The 22,230-nt window shown below is 39.5% G+C and overlaps 1 protein-coding gene, 1 long non-coding RNA gene and 1 pseudogene across 2 annotated transcripts; all 3 read left to right on the top strand.

Annotated features, from left to right (window-relative positions):
- The first annotated feature begins 1,932 nt into the window (after positions 1-1,932).
- Positions 1,933-7,373, top strand: LOC148568552 (uncharacterized). Its single transcript, XR_015881088.1, has 3 exons — positions 1,933-2,897; positions 5,186-5,352; positions 6,769-7,373. It is a non-coding gene; the product is annotated as an uncharacterized LOC148568552 (long non-coding RNA).
- Positions 7,374-10,377: 3,004 nt separating this feature from the next.
- Positions 10,378-11,452, top strand: LOC148568551 (serine/threonine-protein phosphatase 7 long form homolog; annotated as a pseudogene).
- Positions 11,453-11,509: 57 nt separating this feature from the next.
- On the top strand, positions 11,510-12,412 carry LOC148568550 (uncharacterized). Its single transcript, XM_088483515.1, has one exon. The coding sequence runs from the start codon at positions 11,936-11,938 to the stop codon at positions 12,410-12,412; it is 477 nt and encodes a 158-aa protein (XP_088339641.1). The 5' UTR covers positions 11,510-11,935.
- The last annotated feature ends 9,818 nt before the right edge of the window (positions 12,413-22,230 follow it).

The following is a 22,230-nucleotide window of genomic DNA, read 5'->3' as shown; positions in this document are numbered from 1 at the left end:
AGCATGCTTTTGTGTTTTCTCTCTAAATTGTGCCTAATTGTGAAAACATGCTATTTTGTGCTTATTTTAATCACTTTTATCCCACTTTTATGCCATTCGATACCATGACATGTTTGTTGAGTGATTTTAGGTCCTAAAGGCAAGTTTGGCATGGCAAAAATGGAAAGAAGCATGAACAAAGGGAGAAAATATGACGAAAACAAAGGAGAAGCACACATTGGAGTGTGCGTGCGCACAACCAACCATGCGTACGCACAAGAAGAAAATCAGCATGAGTGCGTACGCACACACCTTTGCGTACGCACAGGTACCAGCGCGTGACTTCATTAATGCAAATCGTTTGGGGCGATTTCTGGGCCTCCAGAGCCCAATTTTTGGACCTTCTGAAGCTGATTCTTCCTATATTAGACAAGGCCTCACTCCATGTGAAGGGGGGAGCACTTAGGTTTAGGTTTTTACATGTTTTTGTTAGTTTTCTAGAGAGAGAAGCTCTCCCTTCTCTCTAGAATTAGGATTTTTAGCTTTATTCTCTTTAATTTCTTTCTTTAATTCTTGTTTTGATGTAGTTTCAATTATGTTTCCATGCTTTGTTATCTTAGTTCTCTTAGTTCTTCTTCTTAATTTCTCTTTTATGTCATTTTCATTTTATGAACACTCTTGTTACTTTTGATTTCATTTAATACAATTTTGATATTTTATATTTCTTTGATGTCCATTTGAGTTGTTATTTTCATTTTCATGCAATTGATAGTTATAGAATTTATTTTTATTGCAATTTATGACATTTTTCCTTTTATACATGTTAGGTGTTTGATAAAATGTCTCTTTTAGCTTTTGCCTAACTTTTCACACTCTTGGCTTGGAATTGGATAATTAGGTGACCTTGAGTCATAGATGTCCATTCGATATTGTGATTAGGATTGTTAGTTGGTTTGATTTTCGCTAAGGCTAGTCTTTCACTAAGTTAATTAGTGAGTTGATTAGGAGTTGTGGATTGAGATCAATTATGCCCTTTTGACTTTTTCTCAATGTTAGGATAGACTAATTGGGATTAATTCTTAGCAATTATCATGTTTGTGGTCTATGATTATGATAGAAATCCTTAATTCGCAATCCTTGCCAAGAGTTCCTCCTTTTTGTCACTTGAATTCCATTTTTGATTTACTTGCTTTGAGTTTTAATTTCCTTGCATGCTTATTTACTTTCTTGCACTTTAGTTTCTTGCTTCTTGCAATCACAACCCCCAATCCCTCATAGCCAATAATTGAACATTTCATTGTAATTCCTAGGGAGAACGATCCGGGAGTTTAAGTACTCTTGGTTATTTGATTTGAATTGTGATAATTCTTTGATTTAAACTTTGATTGCGAGAGTTAATTGTTGGTTTGGACTATACTATTAACGAATTGATTCTTATTTTGATTGATTCTAAACCGACAATAATTCTCACACCAAATTTTTGGCGCCGTTGCCGGGAAATTACAATGGTATTACATTGTTGGCTATTGTTAATATGTGAATATGTGAATAGGTTGCTCTTGATTAGTTGTTTGGTTGTTAGCTTGTAAATATGTCTCTTGGTTGTTAGCTTGCTTTAATAGATTTTTGTTTTAAAATGTATATGTGAATAGTTAGTAATCTTGTTTAAATTGTCTTTTTGACTTGAATTAAATGTTTAAAAATTTTAATTATTTTTTTTGAATAATTAAAATAATTTTGGTAGACTTTTGTTTGTACATATTAAAAGTGCTTTGAACAGTTCATAATTTTGATTTGAAAAATAAAATTTTAAATTAATTTTAAAGTTAATGTAAATAGTTGCATATTTTTATTAATTTCTTGTTTATATATATTTTGAGATGTTAGGTGAAATTCTGTTAAAAAAAAAAAAAAAATTCAACTATGCGTATGTACGTGCGCACGCACACTCTTATTCACGCGCTGTGCTGGGAGCGCTCTCAGAGTTGGTGCGTCCGCATCCCCCAATTCACCCCTTCTGATGTCTTCCCCTCTTCTCTGAGCCAACCATTCACCATCATCATCTTCATCTTCTTCACCATCATCACCATCCATCACTTAAACCAACCCGCCGCCCCTCTCCCCATTTCTTCACCTCTTCTTCTCTTCCCCTTCCCCGTTTCCTGTTCACATTTCTCCGACAACCACCTCCGCGATTCCAACCTTCGCCGCCGCACCCCTTTTCGGCGTCCCAACCCGTCACCACCCCCTGTTCGAACCGGAACCCCCGCTGAGACCCTCCTTTTTGCGCTACCCTAGCGCTGTCGTCCAACGCCTGTTTGCAGCGCCGCCTCCTTCCGGCCTCTCTCCTTCTCGCGTCACTTCGTCTTTCCCCTTTCGATGCCTCACCTCCAACCACCGCTCCCGCCAGCGCGCCGTTGAAGCCCAGCCGTCCATCCCTGTTCTGCCTCAGCTCCCTCATTGAACAGAACAGCAGCTCCGGCCCCTCTGTACGACCCTGTGCCCTTTTCCACCGCGAATCACCCTAGCCTCCACCATCAGCGAGCCGCAACCCTCTTCTCCTCTCTCCATCTCACTCGCGAAACCACCGAACCCTAGCTCCGCCAACCACCACCGCGAACCACCGTCGCCATCCGTTTTCGCCGCCGACCACAACCCACACCGTCGCGCCCCTTTCTCTTCTTCTTCGCGCACCTTCTCACACCAGACCCTCTCGTTCTTTCTGGGTTGAAGAAGAGAGCAAGTACAAGCTTTTATTCTCTTCGTCTCAAGCGAGTCCAGCTGCTGCGACGTATCCCCTGTGTCTTCCAGCCCTGTGTCGTCTTCCCTCTCTGACGCTGCCCTTGGCCGGCCGTGCTGCCGTGGCTGCAGCCCACCACCTCCCCTTCCCCTTCTCTGTTCTGTTTCTGCCTTTCCAGGTTCCATTTTCTTTTCTGTTTTCTATTCCCTTATCTGTTTTCTGTTAGCTTAGTTTAATTTTTGTTGATTAAGTCAGTTAGAAATGCATGTTAGTTGATTAGGTTGTTAGAGAATCTGAGCTGGATAGTGGATTTAGGTTTGTTTTGATTCATGCTGCTGATTGAAAATGTTGCTGTTTCATTGATTTGCCCCTGTGCTAATTTGGCTTGTCTGATTCTTCTGCACCCCCGTTTCTTGCTGTTGTGTTCAAATTTATTGCCGCTGTTTTGAATGAATATTTTCTGAATTTTAATCCTTCTTTTGATATACGGATAAGTTCAGAATATTGCGTGTGCAGTGAGGATGATTTTTAATAATTTTCTGGAATTGATTTGACCTTGCTGCTGCAATCTTTGTTCGCTGCTGATGTTGCGCAATCAATGTTGCTTAACTATTTTCGATATCCATCTTTAATGCACTTGATTAGTCGAGTTGGCACTTCATTGCTGTTGGTTTCAACTGTTGTTAACTCCACTGATTTGGTCGCTGAAAGCTGAGTTTTCTCTGCTTTCACTATTCTGCTGCATTCTTGTAACAGTTGATCAATTTCCGGATGTGTTTGTGCAATGGTGATTTGTGCTCAATGTCTGCGTTAAAACTGTTATTGCTGCTGTGTTTATGCTTCAGTTTACACTTAAGCACTTGACCCAACATGCTTATTTGTTTAAATTCATGTTGAATGCTGGTGATTGGTTGTTGAATCGAACAAAAAGAGTGCTGCTGAATTGTTCTTTGTTGATCTGTTGTGGTGCTGAATTTTGAACCATCACTTTTGCTCATGGTTCAAAGAATGTTGCTTGATACCGTTGGTTTGGTTTTCATTATTTGTTCATGCTTTATTACTGGATAATTGGCTTATTAGTTTGGTTCATATGAATTCAGATATGATTTTTGTGTTTTCACTAGTTAATGAATTCCTATGGCATCTGAATTGATTGTGTGAATTCGGGAAATAGCCAATTTACTGCTGAAATGCTGCTTGAATTTATCTTAATCTGTTTGAATATTAATTGATTGAGTTGATATTTCATTGCTTTTGGTTTCTAACTGTTGCTAAGCTCAATTGATTGATTATCCGGCTAAGTGCTTCACTGTTTTGGTTGCTGGAAGCTGGAAGCTTTGGGTTTTATTATTCACTATTTGGTTGTTGTCCTATTTGGTTGCTCAATTAAACTGCATTGTATTGTTTGAGCAAACAAGTTCTATTTGACGAATTTCTGTGTCAAAATAGACCCTTGTTTGCTACATGATTTCTGATTTCCCTAAGAACTTCTTTGCAAGTTTTGGTCATGCTTCTAACTTTCTTTGCTTACTTGTGATGCTAATTTACTTCTATACATTGAATAGTTCTGGTGAATTTTTAAATTGACCATAAACTTGAAATTCTTTGGAAAATTTGAGCCTCTTTTGCATAAACTCACAAGTTTAAAGGTTTTTAATTTATGTGGCTGATTTGATTCATTCTATTCATGCCTAACTTACATTAAGTCACATAGATAATGAGGTTTTCAATTCTTGTTTCAACTTGTGACTTTAATGCTTCGTTATAATTTGGTGTTTGAATTTTCCTTGTTTACCTTTGTCAACACCAAAATGTCTCAGCTTATGCTAAGTGGATGTGCCCACTATTCTTTGATTATATGCCCATTATAATTGCATTACTCACTTAAGCATAAGGCATATTTTATTTTGAGATGTTGAACATGAACTTGCTTGTTTTGGAACTGTGGAAATTTTCAGAATTTAGGGACGTCTTTGCTATGCCCATAACTTTTGCCTTTCTCTTTTGTTTTCAACTAACTCTTTTATTTCCTTTACATGACTTTGACCTTTGTTTACTTTTTCAACTAACTTTTTCTTCTTAACATAACTATTGACTATCTTTTCTTTCTTTTCTTTTTCAACTAACTATTTTCTTTTTACTCACATAACTTTTAACTTTCTTTTTCTTTTCAACTAACACTAACTTTTCAACTGTTTTCTTTTCTTCACCGACCTTTTGACTTTTCCTTTCCTTTTCTACTAACTTCCCTTTTAACCTTTTACTTGTTTTCTTTTTCTTCGTGCATAGCAATAACGCTCCTTTCTTCTTTTTCTCTTTGATAAACAAGCAAGTTAGCTTTCTTAGATTCCTTTATTTGATTGGAAGTTACTTCTTCTAACTTGAATCTCATGTGTGCTTCCATTCAAATTTATATTATCTATTCACTTCATATGCTGTTTTGTGACTTAGCTCTTTCCTTTTCAGCACCACCATCACTCTTGCAGCCACTTTTGTAAGGCGACGGCAGTGACAACTCCTTCCACTCGGCATGATCGTGAGCACCGAGGATGGTGCTGCATTTTAAGTGTGGGGAGGTTGTCCAACTTCAGCATCGCATTTTGGGTGACAAGCTTCATTTCCGAACACTTCTAGTTTAGTTTCTTTTTATACTTGTTAGTTGCTTTGTATATATTTCATCCTCTTGAGAGACTTCTTAGTTTAGTTTATTGCACTTACTTAGCTTATTGCACTATTCAATTTTGTTTGTACATAACTTAGTATTATATAATAGTTATGCATATTTTGATATTTTGCTCTTAATTTTGGCTTGTATATATGTTCTTTTTGGTTTTTAGTCTTGATTGTGATTTGGGATGATGTGATGATTGCACTTAAATTTGATTTTCTATGCATTTACTATTTTGGTTTGATTGAAAGTAGGAATTAAACTTAGGATTTTTTTTACTTTTTCCATCCAATCACATTATATATATATATATATATATATAGAATAAATGTTAGTCAAATTAATGCAGTTTCCAAGAAGCGTACTTTTTATCTAGAGCATTGAAATTCAAATTGAATTGAGTTGAAATCTTTTGAAACTTGCATGATTTATATATTGTGGAATATGGTTTTTTAGTTAAAGAACGTATAACTTGTGAGTTTTTGAGCCTTATTGTGTGGTTATATCATTTGACCACTTATTTCACTTTTGTATGTTGCTCTTCTCTATGATTACAATCTTTGGTTTGTTCAAATCTATATATCCATTGTTTAATGTATTTTTATGCAATTATGTGATTGAAGCCATCACTTCTTTATAGCTCACTTCATCCAAATAGCCTACTATTTCATTCACCTTTGTTTGCTATTTTGAGCCTTTTTAATCCCCTTTTGTTCTTTATTTTGCCACACCATTAACCTTAAGCGAAAAAACAATGAAGTGTCCCTTATTTGAATCTTTGAGTAGCTTAAGTTAGTGAGAGTGTGTAATGTTTAAGTGTGGGGAAAATGTGGGAACTTTGGGTGATGAAAATGTGTTTTATGCTTATTGAAAAATGTTGGAAATTTGGGTGCATACTCATATAATAATATTATAGAAACCATATGCATTGATGTGTTGATATATATATATATATGTTATAACAAAAAAATAATAATAATAAAAAAAGGGGACAAAATTACCCTAATATGAAATCTAATAAAAATCAATGCATATGTGATTGAATTTGATGCATGAGTGTGTATATATGTAAAAGTGAGATTATGTGTAGCTAAGCTTGATATTAGAAGTTTATAGGTTGAGTGTGTGTTAAGTGTTAGCTTAGATTAATCAAAGATTCAAATGCAAGCTCACTTAGCCGATATTTTCCGATATATTTTGATTTGATTTGAATGGATTGCATCACATGAACCTACATTTACTCACTTAAATAGCATGTTTTTGTGTTTTCTCTCTAAATTGTGCCTAATTGTGAAAACATGCTATTTTGTGCTTATTTTAATCACTTTTATCCCACTTTTATGCCATTCAATACCATGACATGTTTGTTGAGTGATTTTAGGTCCTAAAGGCAAGTTTGGCATGACAAAAGAGGAAGGAAGCATGAACAAAGGGAGAAAACATGAAGAAAACAAAGGAGAAGCACACATTGGAGTGTGCGTGCGCACAACCAACCATGCGTACGCACAAGAGCCACAAAATCATGTGTGCGTACGCACGACATCCTGTGCGTACGCACAAGAAAAAAATCAGCATGTGTGCGTACGCACAGGTACCAGCGCGTGACTTCATTAATGCAAATCGATGGGGGCGATTTCTGGGCCTCCAGAGCCCAATTTTTGGACCTTCTGAAGCTGATTCTTCCTATATTAGACAAGGCCTCACTCCATGTGAAGGGGGGAGCACTTAGGTTTATGTTTTTACATGTTTTTGTTAGTTTTCTAGAGAGAGAAGCTCTCCATTCTCTCTAGAATTAGGGTTTTTAGCTTTATTCTCTCTTTAATTTCTCTCTTTAATTCTTGTTTTGATGTAGTTTCAATTATGTTTCCATGCTTTGTTATCTTAGTTCTCTTACTTCTTCTTCTTAATTTCTCTTTTATGTCATTTTTATTTTATGAACACTCTTGTTACTTTTGATTTCATTTAATGCAATTTTGATGTTTTATATTTCTTTGTTGTCAATTTGAGTTGTTATTTTCATTTTCATGCAATTGGTAGTTATAGAATTTATTTTTATTGCAATTTATGACATTTTTTCTTTTATGCATGTTAGGTGTTTGATAAAATGTCTCTTTTAGATTTTGCCTAGCTTTTCACACTCTTGGCTTGGAATTGGATAATTAGGTGACCTTGAGTCATAGATGTCCATTCGATATTTTGATTAGGATTGTTAGTTGGTTTGGTTTCTGCTAACGCTAGTCTTTCACTAAGTTAATTAGTGAGTTGTGGATTGAGATCAATTATGCCCTTATGACTTATTCTCGATGTTATGATAGACTAATTGGGATTAATTCTTAGCAATTATCATGTTTGTGGTCTATGATTATGATAGGAATCCTTAATTCACAATCCTTGCTAAGAGTTCCTCCTTTTTGTCACTTGAATTCCATTTTTGATTTACTTGCTTTGACTTTTAATTTTCTTGCATGCTTATTTACTTTCTTGCACTTTAGCTTCTTGCTCCTTGCAATCACAACCCTCAATCCCTCATAGCTAATAATTGAACATTTCATTGCAATTCATAGGGAGAACGACCCGGGAGTTTAAGTACTCTTGGTTATTTGATTTGAATTGTGATAATTCTTTGATTTAAACTTTGATTGCGAGAGTTAATTGTTGGTTTGGACTATGCTATTAACGAAGTGATTCTTATTTTGATTGATTCTAAACCGACAATAATTCTCACACTAATAAACAAGTGCATTGATTAAGATAAGAATGACAATAATATTAATTCTTTAAAATAACAGAACTCTTAATCTTAACAATAGAGGTTTAGTTGCTCATGATGCGCAAAAATCCTAGCAGAGAAGAGTGTAAAAGTGCGGAGAAGAGAGAAGAAGAAGAACAGGCCCTAAGCCAAGATATCTTTGATAAACCACTATTTTATGGTTTATCTTGTGTTTAATTGAGTGGTTTTAATCAAGTCTTTACCCAGTATTCATATGATTTGCATGGCTTTACAATTCCTTCCTAGTCTTGATCTATGGTTGAAAACTTGCTTCCTAGAAGTCTTTAATTTGTGTATTTTAATTCTCCTTTATACCTTTATACTATTCGATTCTGTGATCCGTGTGTTAAGTGTTTCAGGCTTTATAGGGCAGGAATGGCTTAGAGAATGGAGAGGAAGCTTGCAAAAAATGGAAGGAACATAAGAAACTAAGGAGATAACCAGCGAGCATCGACGCGCATGCACGGCTCACGCGTGCGCGCGACATGGAGAAATTTGCAGCGACGCGTGCGCGTGCCTGACGCGTACGCGTGGATTGGAGTTCTGCAAGATGACGCGTGCGCGTGCCTGACGCGTACGCGTGGATTGGAGTTCTGCAAGATGACGCGTGCGCGTGCTTGACGCGAACACGTGACACGCCAAAACGACCAGCGACGCGTACGCGTGACTGACGCGTACGTGTGACATGCGCGATCTGCAGAATTAACAGAAAACGCTGGGGGCGATTTCGGGCTGAGTTTTGACCCAGTTTTCGGCCCAGAAACACATATTAGAGCCAGGGAACATGGAAAGACTCAACACACATTCTCATTAGCATAGTTTTTAGTTTTTAGATCTGAATCTAGAGAGAAATTACTTTCCCTCTAGGTTTTCCACACATTCATAGTTTATTAGTTTTATGCTTTTGCTTTTGGATATTTGATAAACCACTATTTTATGGTTTATCTTGTGTTTAATTGAATGGTTTCATCAAGTCTTCACCCACTTATTCATACTAATTGCATGATTTTATAAGGGCAATTTACTTAAATTAATAGAATAGCAGAATCCTTTACCTAAATGTGCAAAACTGATTGTTGTTACCTGCATGTGCAAAAACTCATTTCTATGTAATCCGTGGCAACCCACCACGGTTTCCAAACGTGCATAAACCGTGGCAGGTCCCAGCGGTTTAGGGGCAAAAACTATAGAGTGTAAACCGTGGTAAGTCACCACGGTTTACGAAGGAGGCATGGCATGCATAAACCGTGGTAAGTCACCACGGTTTATGAGGAAAGTGGATTGCACATAAAACCTGGTAACCCACCGCGGTTTATGTGTGTGTAGCTATATAAGTAATCCGCTGAACGCTGGGACGGATCATTTGGGACAGCACAAAAAAAAGGAAGGTGTTGTGGTGTTGAGAGGATTTGGGAAAACTTTGGAGGTGTGAAGGAGGAGTGGGTGGTGGAGTCAATGGAGGGTGAGGATCGCTTGTATCGACTAAATGACGTCGCTCACGTGGCAGGATATATCGACGAAGAGGTTAGTTACTATTATTGTTATTATTATTGTTATTAAGATTCATACTAATATAACAATTGATATTATTAGGAATATTGTTAGTAAAAATATTTTATTATGTTTATTTGTATTGTTATTCTGATTAATGTTATTTATATAAATGTTGATATTATTATGGTTACTGTCAATCAAAATGTGAGGCGTTTATTAATATTGTCTACGTAAATGTTAATATTATTATCGGTATTGATAGTAATGCATATTTTATTATGCTTATTTATTTTGTTATTCTGGTTAATAGTATTTTTGTAAAATATTTTATTATAAATGTTAATATTTTATTGAGAAATATTTTTTTTCTTTATTTATATTGTTATCATGAGTGCATAATATTCGTAATTTCATTGTTTATTACACAATAAGAGAATCAATGAATTTAATGTGACGATTCTACTAATTTTTACCAAAATTATGTTTGGTATTGTTTGTAATGGTTGTTTGTTAAGGGATTTTGTTACCCACGTTTTGCAGCCTAGTAGGGTTATTAGCGCCGTTAGGAGGCAGCAGAATATGCCCTTACATGACCGGATTATACCGTATCTGGAGACTGCGGGCTTGTATCATCTGGCTAGGCTAAACAGTCAGTGGTTCTGGGTTGATGAGTCTCTCCTTAGCGCATTTATTGAGCGGTGGCGTCCGGAGACGCACACGTTCCACATGCCGTTTGGTGAGTGCAGCATTACTTTACAGGATGTCGCGTATCAGCTGGGTTTGCCGATTGATGGTGCGCCCGTTAGTGGGTGCTTGACTGAGTTTGAGAATCTGATGGAACACGGTAGACCAGCATGGGTGTGGTTCCGGGAGTTGTTCGGAGAGTTACCTCCACAGAGTAAACTCACGCAGATGACAGTGTGCTACACATGGTTCCACGAGAGGTTCCGGGTTCTCCCTGCAGATGCTACTGATGAGACCGTGCGTGTATACGCACGTGCTTATATCCTGATGCTGTTGTCGTCTCAGCTGTTTGCGGACAAGAACGCAAACTGGGTCCACCTTTGCTGGTTGCCTTATTTGGCATCATTGGACGACTTGGGCAGATATAGCTGGGGCTCGGCTGCACTGGCCTGGTTGTATAGGTGTCTTTGTCGTGGTACAAACAGGAACGTCGTTAACTTGGCTGGGCCGCTACAGCTATTACAGTCTTGGATTTTCTGGAGGTTTCCCACTCTCAGGCCCACTGGTTTTGACCGGTTCGGGTTTCCTCTTGCTTCCAGGTAGGGTTTAGTATTTTCCGTTCATAAATTGTAAAAACAGCATCTGTTATTCTTTGTTTTGACATCATTTCAATTAAAATTGTAAGTGGGATAAGTTTGTGTCGAGGAACGATGCAGGGGCACAGAGATTAGTTTCTGCATGCCTTACACTGGATCGACTGCGTGTCCACGATGTGAGTCATTTATTTATTGCTGATACTAGAACTAGTTTTTCTTAAATGTCATTGTCTCATGAAACTCTTACTGTTTCGATACAGTTTGTGTGGGAGCCTTACTCTTCTGTTGATGTTGCTGCTGTTATTCATCCGGAGATACTAGCTGACGAGCACCGAAGGCTATGGACGGCCGTCACTAGCCTGATATATTTTGCTGCGATCGAGTGGCACCAGGTCGATAGGGTTCTACCCCAGTTCGGCGGTGTTCAGCATCTCCCACAGCCAGCTCTGAACATAGATTGGCTACATGCAAAGGATGGTAGGGGTGGGGACCGGTGGTTTCCCACGTATTATCAGGAGTAGCACCAGCATTGGGAGAACAGGCTTCAGTCAGTCATATGGGTCGATCGAGTCCTCGACCCCGGACCATCAGCAGAGTACCTGGAGTGGTGGTGCCATGTGGCGCACAGGTTCCTATCCCCAGATGTAGCATTTCAGGATCCGAGGCCGATTGTCTTGACTGAGGAGGCGCGTCACAGAGGGTCGTCCCAGGCACCTCCTAGAGAGTACGTTTATGACAGACCAGATAACAGACGAGTCGATCGGCGTCGCCGTGTAGGGACCCGGACCACCGATCGCGAGTAGAGGGAGTTTGCCGACCGTTTGGAGGAGGACGTTCCTGCAGCTGAGCCTAGGGATGCAGTGGACTACCGTGTTCCTCGACGTAGAGGCAGACGGCCACCTGCGCGGCCTAACCGTCGAGGTGCGCATGACGGAGGACCATCCGAGCAGGGTGACGGCACTCATCATGTGCTCGTTGAGGAGGTAGTTGGATCAGCATCAGCTATGGATCAGCCGACGTTCGACGTGGGTACTAGCTCTCAGCTGTTTGGGAACGTGACCCCACATGCTTTCGCTGAGTTTACTACCGCGGCTGTCGGGATGGACATTGATGATCCTGTTACTGAGTCCGAGTTCTACAGGGACATAGCAGACATGCTTAAGGATGATGATGATACCCATTATAGGCCACAGATGCCTAAGGAGCATGCCCAGTTTGCTGATCAGCAGCCACCGAGTGACGATGTTCAGGCTCAGTTGCCAGTTGACCTCAACGAGCCTGCAGTATCTCCGTCTGACCCATGGTTTGCGTTAGGAGGGACATCTGCCTCTGCTTTCAGCGCGGTTCCCGCACAGCCCTCAGCAATAGCGGCAGATCACAGACCGAGGCGGGTGAGGTGTCCTCCTTTGTGTGGCACCGGAGGTCACCTTCTTGGCCAGTTCGACGATGATGACAGTTACACCATTGAGGATTCTGATTAGTTTTGTTATATGTTCCCGTCCGGTAGGACCTTTGTTAGTTCATGTATTTAGCATGCTAGTATGTACTTATGGCTTTCAGACTTATGTTAAATGTTAATTTTCTTTTGACCAAGCAGTTTAACTGGTTTCAGCTTCTTTTATATGTAGTTCTACGGTTTATTTTATAATGCACAATATGAACGATACCAAAGTGGTTTAATCAAACAGGTAAAATAGCAGGAATTTATTCATCAGAAATTTTTGCATTAAAGAAACATGTTGACAGTCACAGACTTAACCAACCAAACGTTACTAAGATTATCTAGACCCTGAAACAACTAAAATAGCATAGACGGCATTTTACATGACATGATATCTACGCATCCCCTCCACCACTTTGTCTTCACTGGTGACAGTTCCTCCGCGTATGCCCAGGCTGACGGCATAGCCCACAACGCTTCGGCTGGTTCGATTGAGACTGATCCATACTTCCACGGATCCTGGTGGCCTTTGGACGACCTTCCTTTGCACGCCGCATATTGGGGTCAGGAATGATGGTAGGCCCAGCATATGGAGGCCATAGTCCTTCAGGGATAGGTGGGAGAAACCCCTGCTTGTAAACGTTGAACACCTCACTCATACGATACACCTCGTGAACATATGACGCCCAGTTAAGCCGGGAGTAGGCGCAACACGCAATGGCGTGGCAACAAGGATAATGCAGCGCCTGAAAGTGGCCACAGTCGCATCGGTGATCTTTAAGGGAAACTCTATAGCTACCCAGCGAGAAGCTCCCGGTTGGTGTTGTCTCCACGACGGTGTACTCGGACTGATGCCTGTCGTATAATGTCACAGTGAAGCACCTAGAGTCTCTTAGGTTCCGATCAAAAGCCTTGACCAATGCCTGACAGAATTCATGCCCAGATCCGAGTTGTGCCTCTGCTGTCTGTCCCCGTAGCACAAAGAGCTGAGCAAGCCTCCCGTAGGTTGACTTAACCAACAATGTGACCGGCAGGTTGCGAGTCCCCTTTAGCACGGAGTTCACACATTCACTGATGTTTGTGGTCATGTGCCCGAACCGTCGACCAGCATCCTCATGTTGGGTCCATTTGTCATACTCCATCCGGTTGGCCCAGTCACACATTGCTGGATTCTTAGTCCGCATGATGTCAAACCAGTAGTAAAACTCAGCCTCAGTCTTTGCGTACGCAGCATTCACCAACATCCTCCTAGAGTCCTTACCTTTGAACGTTAGGGCGAAATTCACAGCCACATGCCGAATACAGTAGGCCCGGAAAGCCCGAGGAGGCAGCCACCCAGTCTCAGGTGCCTCAAGCGCTGCCTTGATCCCATTATGCCTGTCAGAGATAACAAGGATACCCTCCTGAGGAGTCACATGCTCTCGGAGATTGGACAAGAAGAATGACCATGACTCTGCATTTTCGCCCTTCACAAGGGCAAATGCTATCGGGAGGATGTTCGAGTTCCCGTCCTGAGCTATCGCCAACAGCAGCATCCCTCCATACTTCCCATACAAGTGGGTACCATCAATACTGACGAGGGGCTTGCAATGCCGGAATGCCTCGATACAGGGTGGAAATGTCCAGAAAAGCCGGTGAAAGTACACCGTCGACTCATCAACCCCACCACCAATCCGAACAGGAGACGTCTTCAGCACCGTGATTGTTCCCGGCATTGTCGCCTGGACCCCTAGCATCCAACGTGGCAACTCCGCGTAAGACTCCTCCCAATCTCCATATATTTGTGCCACTGCCTTCTGCTTAGCCATCCAAACCTTCCTATAACTAGGCCTGAAACCGTAATCGGCTTCTGTCGCTTGTTGAAGTACCTTTACCGTAACCGCAGCATCTGCCCTAACCATAGGAAGAATCCTCGAACAGATAACGTGGTAATTCAGCTGACGGTGATCACTTGAAATAGAAGTTGCGAGGCATGTGTGTGGCCCGTTGTACCTCCTAACCTCCCAAGTGCCCTTTCGTGCACGAAGCGCTACACGAATCAACCAACTACAACCCTTGCCGAATTCCTTGCATTTTCCATGATACTTCAAATGATCTGATTCGATGACTCTGTACTCAACACCTCGCCGGATGCTATAGTCCTTGACACTCAGCACAGCTTCATCTTTACTCTGGAATGATTGCCCAATCTGAAATTCTGTAGAAGATCCCCCCACTGTGTTACCACTGTCTTCCTGTTGACCAAGAGCATCCAAGTTTAGTGTGGAGAAGTGTGGAGGGTACTGATGAGAACCAGAACCTGAAGGCCGATGCTGCGCATGTGGATCGCCACCTATGTCATCGTCGCTGTCACCTACGATATCAACAGGCTCCTGGTCAGACTCATCGTCACGCATTGCATTCTCTACTTGATCAGGTCCACCAAAGTCTTCGATATAAGGTACCAGGCCACCACCGGTGGCCACAACGTGGGGAGGCTCAATGACTGCTGCATTCTCCAAAGGTACAGAACCAACAACCTCCGTTCGGTCTAAATCAGCCGCAAACGATGGTGATTGAACCGGCGAAAGATACGGTCTGACCGTAGGCATCGAGCTAGATGCACCACCCGCGGCAGTTGGGCTAGGAACTGGAGCGGATGCCCCAGAACTATCGACACCAACCTCCAACTTCGCGAACAACTCATGGATTCTGATCTCCGGAAAACTCCTTACACAGTAGAACAAAACCCTAATATCTTCATCAGCCTTAACCGCAAAGGTTTCAAAATGAACACCGGTCGAGACAACCGCCATGGGAATCTTGTAGAATAGTTTCTTCACCCACTTGCTACCCAACACGCCAAGCTTCTCCAAGATGCTGTTCTTCAAATCTGACAAACTCATCGATGAACGGATAAAAATACTCAGTGGTTCTCTGTCGGTAAACTTCACACCATGGCTTTTGCTTTTTTTTATTTTCCCAGAGCAATGCACTAAGGCAAGAAAACTCTCTTCCTCACTAGCCATTGTGAGAATGATCTCTTATGGATCTTGAATCACCCACATATATATAGAGTTCCCGTAATTGTAAACCATGGGAACCTACAAGGTTTTCTGGCCATTATTTATCCTACATAAACCGTTGTAACCCACAAGGGTTTATGACCAGCACATTTTCCTCATAAACCGTGGTGACTTACCACGGTTTATGCATGCCATGCCTCCTTCGTAAACCGTGGTGACTTACCACGGTTTACACTCTATAGTTTTTGCCCCTAAACCGCTGGGACCTGCCACGGTTTATGCACGTTTGGAAACCGTGGTGGGTTGCCACGGATTACATAGAAATGGGTTTTTGCACATGCAGGTAACAACAATCCGTTTTGCACATTTAGGTAAAGGATTCTGCCATTTTATTTAAATAAGTAAATTGCCCATTTTATAATTCCTTCCTAATATTGTTTTATGGTTGAAAACTTGCTTCCTAGAGATCTTTAATTAGTATATTTTAATTCTCCTTTATACCATTCGATGCCGTGATCCGTGTGTTAAGTGTTTCAGGCTTCATAGGGCAGGAATGACTTAGAAAATGGAGAGGAAGCTTGCAAAAATGGAAGGAACACAAGAAACTAAGGAGATGACCAGCTAACACTGATACGCGCGCATGGCTCACGCGACCGTGCGGAATGGAAAAATTGCAGCGACGCGCGCGCGTGCCTGACGCGTACGCGTGGATTGGAGTCTGTACGAATGACGCGAACGCATGGATGACGCGTACGCGTGACCTGCGCGATCTGCAGAATTAACAGAAAACGCTGGGGGCGATTTTGGGCCGCGTTTTAAGCCAGTTTTCGGCCCAGAAACACAGAATAAAGCCAGGAAACATGCAGAGACTCAGGAGACACATCTTAGACATAATAGACATACAGTTTTAGATGCATTAAAATAATTTTTAGGTTTCTAGATCTGAATTTAGAGAGGATTACTTTCCCTCTAGGTTCACTTTACATTCAATGCTTTTGTTTTCAGATATTGAAGAGTCATTATCTCCGTTGAAGATATTATTCTAGTTTGTTTCTTTACTTACTCTTTTATTTATTTATAACATATTCTTAATTCTTGCTTAAGGTAGTAATTGGATTATTTTCATGGATACAACCACTTATGATGAGGACATAAATTTAGAGCCCACTTTGAGGGACAAAAAAGACGTCCTTGAGGGTGATGATGTCGATGTCGTTCCCGTGCCATATCTTACCACTTCATCCAAGCCGATGGTAAAATCGTGGCTTCTAACCTTGAGGAACCCAACACCGTTGAAGCCTTAGGAGGAGGACATCACATCAAGCACCATTTTTTTGTCTTTATGATTATGTGGTCAACTTTGTCATGTCCATGAGCCCATCTCACCGTCTCCCCTCTTCAACATGCTTCAAAGTGTGTCCTATCCTCTAGCTAATTATATGAATTATGACCATTTTTTTGCTCTCTATCGTATGTAATTGCAGCTGTTAGGACTGAAATTAAACTTAAAAGTTTTTATGCTGCCATGCACGATGCATGTTGGCATGCTGCTACGACTAGTGAAATTCAAGCTCTTCATGACAATCAGACTTGGTACCTTACTACTTCACCTATGGAAAAGAAAGTTCTTGGTTTTAAATGGATATACTACATTAAATACCATGTTAATGGAAGTATAGAAAGATTCAAAGCACGTTTGGTAGTATTGGGGAATAATCAAGTTGAGGGTTTGGATTACAATGAAACTTTAGCACCTGTGGCAAAAATTGTTACTATTCGTACTGTTTTGGCACGCCGCTACTAAAGACTAGGAGCTCCACCAAATGGATATTCATAACGCTTTCTCGCTCGCTGATGCATGAGCATCTTAAGCACTTTTCATTGGCATTTATTATAAAAAAGTTATGACTTTTGCTTAATAATTATATGATTTTCAAGGTTATTCTATTAGTACTTTGATTTCCTTGGTTTCATGATTCTTGTAGGGAAAATGTTAGGAAAAGAGAAGCAAAATAACAAGGAGGAACCAAGAATTGAAGACAAGTGCAAAGAGAATTCGTGGATGCTGTCAATTCTGACCTCTTCACACTCCAACGATCATAACTTGAGCTATAGAGGTCCAAATAATGTGATTTTAGAAGCATTAGAAAGCCAACATCTAGAGCTTTTCAACGATATATAATAGTTTAGCGCCATTAGCGTTTAGCGCAAACCACGTCAAGCATCACTATCTTCTCGGGACTCCCGGTGTTTAGCGCCAGACCTGCAGAAAGGAGTGCGTAATTTGTATCAAAAGTGGCGTTTAGTAGCACCAAAGTGGTGCTAAATTCCAGCAACACAGCCCAGAGCCTAACCATGCTAATATAAAAGAAAAAAAAGGATTGGGCAACGGCTGACACTCTCTCCCTTCCGTTCTCCAATTCATTAGTTTTAGGTTTTACACATTAGATTAGGATTTCAATTTTCTGCACTATGATGATTTCAATTTTCTGCACTATGGGCAACTAAATCTCTATTGTTAAGGTTAGGAGCTCTGTTTAATTTGATGGATTAATAATTATTTATTCTTCTACTCTTGATTAATGCATTTATTTATGTTTAAGAGTTGGTTTCATTCATCATCCTACGGATTAGTGTGTTTCCGAAAATAACTCTAATCTAAATTGAATTCTTTTGAATCTTGAAAAAGTTACATCACTAGAATTAAAGCTTGAAACTATTTTCTCACAATTCCTTAATTATATGGATTTAATGTGATACGTAACATATAATCATACTAGTTTTGGGTTCTTAGGGATTGTATGGCTTATAAATCAAATTTTGAACTTAACCTTTTAATACAATTGATTGATCAAAGAAGTGACAGTCGGTTGGGTTAGAGGAGATTGAATTACCTAGGAATAGGAATTCAATCACCTAAGGTTTGCCATAAACTCAATCTTTGTATGATCAAAGTAGATAGTAATAATTGTTAATCCTTAAATTTAAATATCTCTGACACCTTAACTATCTTTAGTATATTATTTTCTTAACCAATTTTAGTTTGCTTTTGTACTCTGTTTTCATGCTATTTACTATTGAAACCCTTATTTTTTATTGTCTGACTAGAATAATCAATTAACCGTTGCTTGTTTAATCCATTAATTCTCATGGGATCGACATTCACTCACCTGAGTTTATTACTTGGTACGACCCGGTACACTTGTCGGTAAGTTGTAGTTTGAAATTCCGCACCATGATTTCGGCGCCGTTGCTGGGGATTAATTGTGATTAACAAACTACCGATTAATTGATTACCTAGATTAGACATTTTTTTCTTTTTTTTTCTATTTCTCTTCTATTTCAAAAAAAAAATTAAAAAATTAAAAAATATTTCTTTCTATTCTTTCTTCTTTTCCTCTCTTTTTATCACATGGTACGTTCGATTCAGTTTTATGTTTTGTGCTAAGGAAAATAATGGAAAAAGATCACATGGGTTACTACTCACACTCAAGGAATGATTCATATTACTGTGGATGGAGGAACTATCCAAATTTTGGTTGGAAAAGTCAAGACCAAGGAAAATTCAATAATGTTCCATATTCCATATATCAGGAACCATCATCTTCTTACTCATACCAAGAACCATCATCTCTTTATTCATATGAAGAACCATCATCTCTTTATTCTTATCAAGAATCATCATCCCTGGAGCTGGCTTTAGAAATAGCCTTAGCAGAACTCTCCAAAAATACAATTAGCTTCATGCAGGAAACTAAGGCCTCCATCAGAAACTTGGCAGTTCAAATGGGTCAATTAGCCAAACAAGTTACCGAGAGGCCTACCAACACCTTGTCTAGTGACACAATTCTCAATCCAATGAAATAATGCAAGGCCATAAGGTTGAAGAGTGGAAGAGTGATGAGTAAGAAAAATGAAGATCAAACTAAGGCTACAAATGAGGAGATAGAAGTGCAAAAGCAAGACCAAGAGGCCCCTGTACCAAGTGAAATTTCAATGAAAAAAGGTAATGGAGGAATACAAGACTAGGATTCTATATCCTCAGAGGCTACAATAGGTGACAAAGAAACACGTAACTTCTTTCCCAAGAGAAGCAATGCAAATCCTACGGAAAAATGTGAAGAAATTAAGCAAAGGAGTTCATACTTCAGTGAATTAGAGAACTCTTCACCCTCACACATGGAAGAAGAGGGAGATGCACAAATAAAGGAGGAAGCCATGCATACTCCATGCTTGCACATTCTAATAATTAGGGAGGAAGCCATACAAGTTCTTTCAAATCTATGCATGAAAGCTTTCGGGAAGAAAAATTTGAATGCACCACCCATATTTGAATTGAAGTTTTCTCTCCTAACATTTGAATATGCTTTCCTTGGTCCTAGTGAATTAGAGAATTGTATAGGGATTGCTTTTTGGTGGGTATCATTCTTTTTCTCATGTCCACTGAAGTCATTTCTCTTAACCAACTGGAAGAAGAGGAAGAAAATTCAAGAACCAACCATCAAACTAGTGACATCTAAGAAGTTCTTGTTGGGAGGCAACCCAACGTTAGGTAATTTCTTTTTATTTTTCTTTTTTCCTTTACTTCATGTTGCATATGTATTTCATGGATTAAGTTTGGTGTTGCTACACCAACATAATGCTTGCATTTCATTGGGTACTTGGCCCAGCCTCTCATTGATTGTGTCACACTAAATTTGGTGTTCTAACACCAAGTTTGGTATTGCCACACTTCACCTATGAAAGGTCCACTCCTCCCATGCCAATACATTAGCAACATGGTTATTTTGCTTTATTTTGTCTTTCCTTTCGTTTTTTTTATTTTGTTTATTTTATTTGATTGAGTTTTCGCCTTGCTTCCTTATTTTCACTAGACAATAATGATTATTCCTATTCCATCACCATTGTTTTTCTTTGTTGCTTGAGGATAAGCAATCATTCTAAGTTTAGTGTTGGAGGCTATACTCTACATAGCCTAAAAGGATGATGAAGAGAAATATGAGGAAGATGATGGCAATGAGAACTAAGGTTGTTGACTTCTATTTGTATCCTTTCTTTTTAATTATATGCATATGTTATCTTATTCTATCCTATATAATGCATTTGTGAGTCTTGTTAGTCAAGTGCATACCATTACTTGTCTATCACAATCCACAATTATAATTGTGCTTGCTCCTAAATGTGGACAAGGATCATGTTCTAAGAAAGATCAAAAATAAAAAAGGATTCATCATAAAGAGCATGACAATGTGATTTTGAAAGGCCAAACTAACTAAGAATGTTCAATACAAGCTAAGCCAAATTGCTTGAGGTTTTAGTCTAGAAGACTATTATGGGATCTTTACACTTGACAAAGTCTTGAAGGAGCAACATGTAATGAAAAAAAAAAGCTTATGGTGCTTACAAAGGATTGAAAGAGAAGCCAAAGGCTTTGAGTACCACTGATTAAGGATCCGAGTTAAGTTCTTGTGGTGCTTATGTATCAATGAAGAGAAAGCCAAAAGCTCTAAGCACCAATGATAGGAATGTTAAAAGGACATGGTAAGCTCAAAGAGCTCCCTAATTAAGTGCTTGTGGTGTTTTTGTGTCGAGTAAAGTTTGAGACAAAATATTTAGAATCACGGTTAGGCTCAATGTACAAAGAATCCAAAGAAAATAAGCTGTGGAAGGAAAGTAAATAAGCTTGTTTCAAGATGATGATTCGAGAAAGGATTCTATAATCTAATCTGGACAAAGACCTTGAAAGATTATAACCAATTGCGTTGAATTGTGCATAAGTGAAACGGCTAACCAAACTCATTTGAATTGCAACCATCTACCCTTGAATTTTAAGGCTGGAAAGTTTGATAACTAAGCCATGATTCTTTGCTCGCTTGAGGACAAGCAAGAGCTTAAGTTTGGTGTTGTAATGCATGAGAATCTTAAGCACTTTTCATTGGCATTTATTATAGAAAAGTTATGACTTTTGCTTGATAATTATATGATTTTCAGTACTATTCTATTAGTACCTTGATTTTCTTGATTTCACGATTCTTGTAGGAAAATGTTAGGAAAAGAGAAGCAAAAGAACAAGGGAGAACCAATAATTGAAGACAAGTGCAAAGAGAATTCGTGGATGCTATCAACCCTGATCTGCTCACACTCCAATGAGCATACCTTGAGCTACAGAGGTCCCAATGATGCGGTTCTAGTGGCATTAGAAAGCCAACGTTCAGAGCTTTCCAACGATATATAATAGTCTATGCTTGCTCTCTGGCATCACGGCGTTAAATGCCGCGACATTGGCATTTAGCTCCAAACCGCGTCCAGCATCACCATCTTCTCAGGACTCCTGGCGTTTAGCGTCAAACCTGCCGAAAGGAGCGCATGATTTGTTTCAGAAGTGGCGTTTAGCGCTACCCAGCAACATGGACTAGAGCCCAACCACGCTTATATAAAAGAAAAAAAGGGATTGAGCAACGGTGAACGCTTTCTCCCTTCCGTTATCTCATTCATTAGTTTTAGGTTTTACACATTAGATTAGGATTTCAATTTTTTGCACTATGAGAATTTTAATTTTCTGTACTATGGGCAACTAAACTTCCATTGTTAAGGTTAGGAGCTCTGTTTACTTTGATGGATTAATAATTATTTGTTCTTCTACTCTTGATTAATGCATTTATTTATGTTTAAAAATTGGTTTCATTCTTCATCCTACGGATTAGTGTGTATTCGAAAATAACTCTAATCTAAATTGAATTCTTTTGAATCTTGAAAAAGTTACATAAGTAGAATTGAAGCTTGAAACCATTTTCTCACAATTCCTTATTTATCTGGATTTAATGTGATATATGACATATAATCATACTAGTTT

The sequence above is a fragment of the Arachis ipaensis genome, chromosome B4 (genome assembly GCF_059453495.1).
Source record: "Arachis ipaensis isolate K30076 ecotype BB chromosome B4, ASM5945349v1, whole genome shotgun sequence".
Taxonomy (NCBI): Eukaryota; Viridiplantae; Streptophyta; class Magnoliopsida; order Fabales; family Fabaceae; genus Arachis; species Arachis ipaensis.
This window is presented reverse-complemented; position numbering and strand designations above follow the sequence as displayed.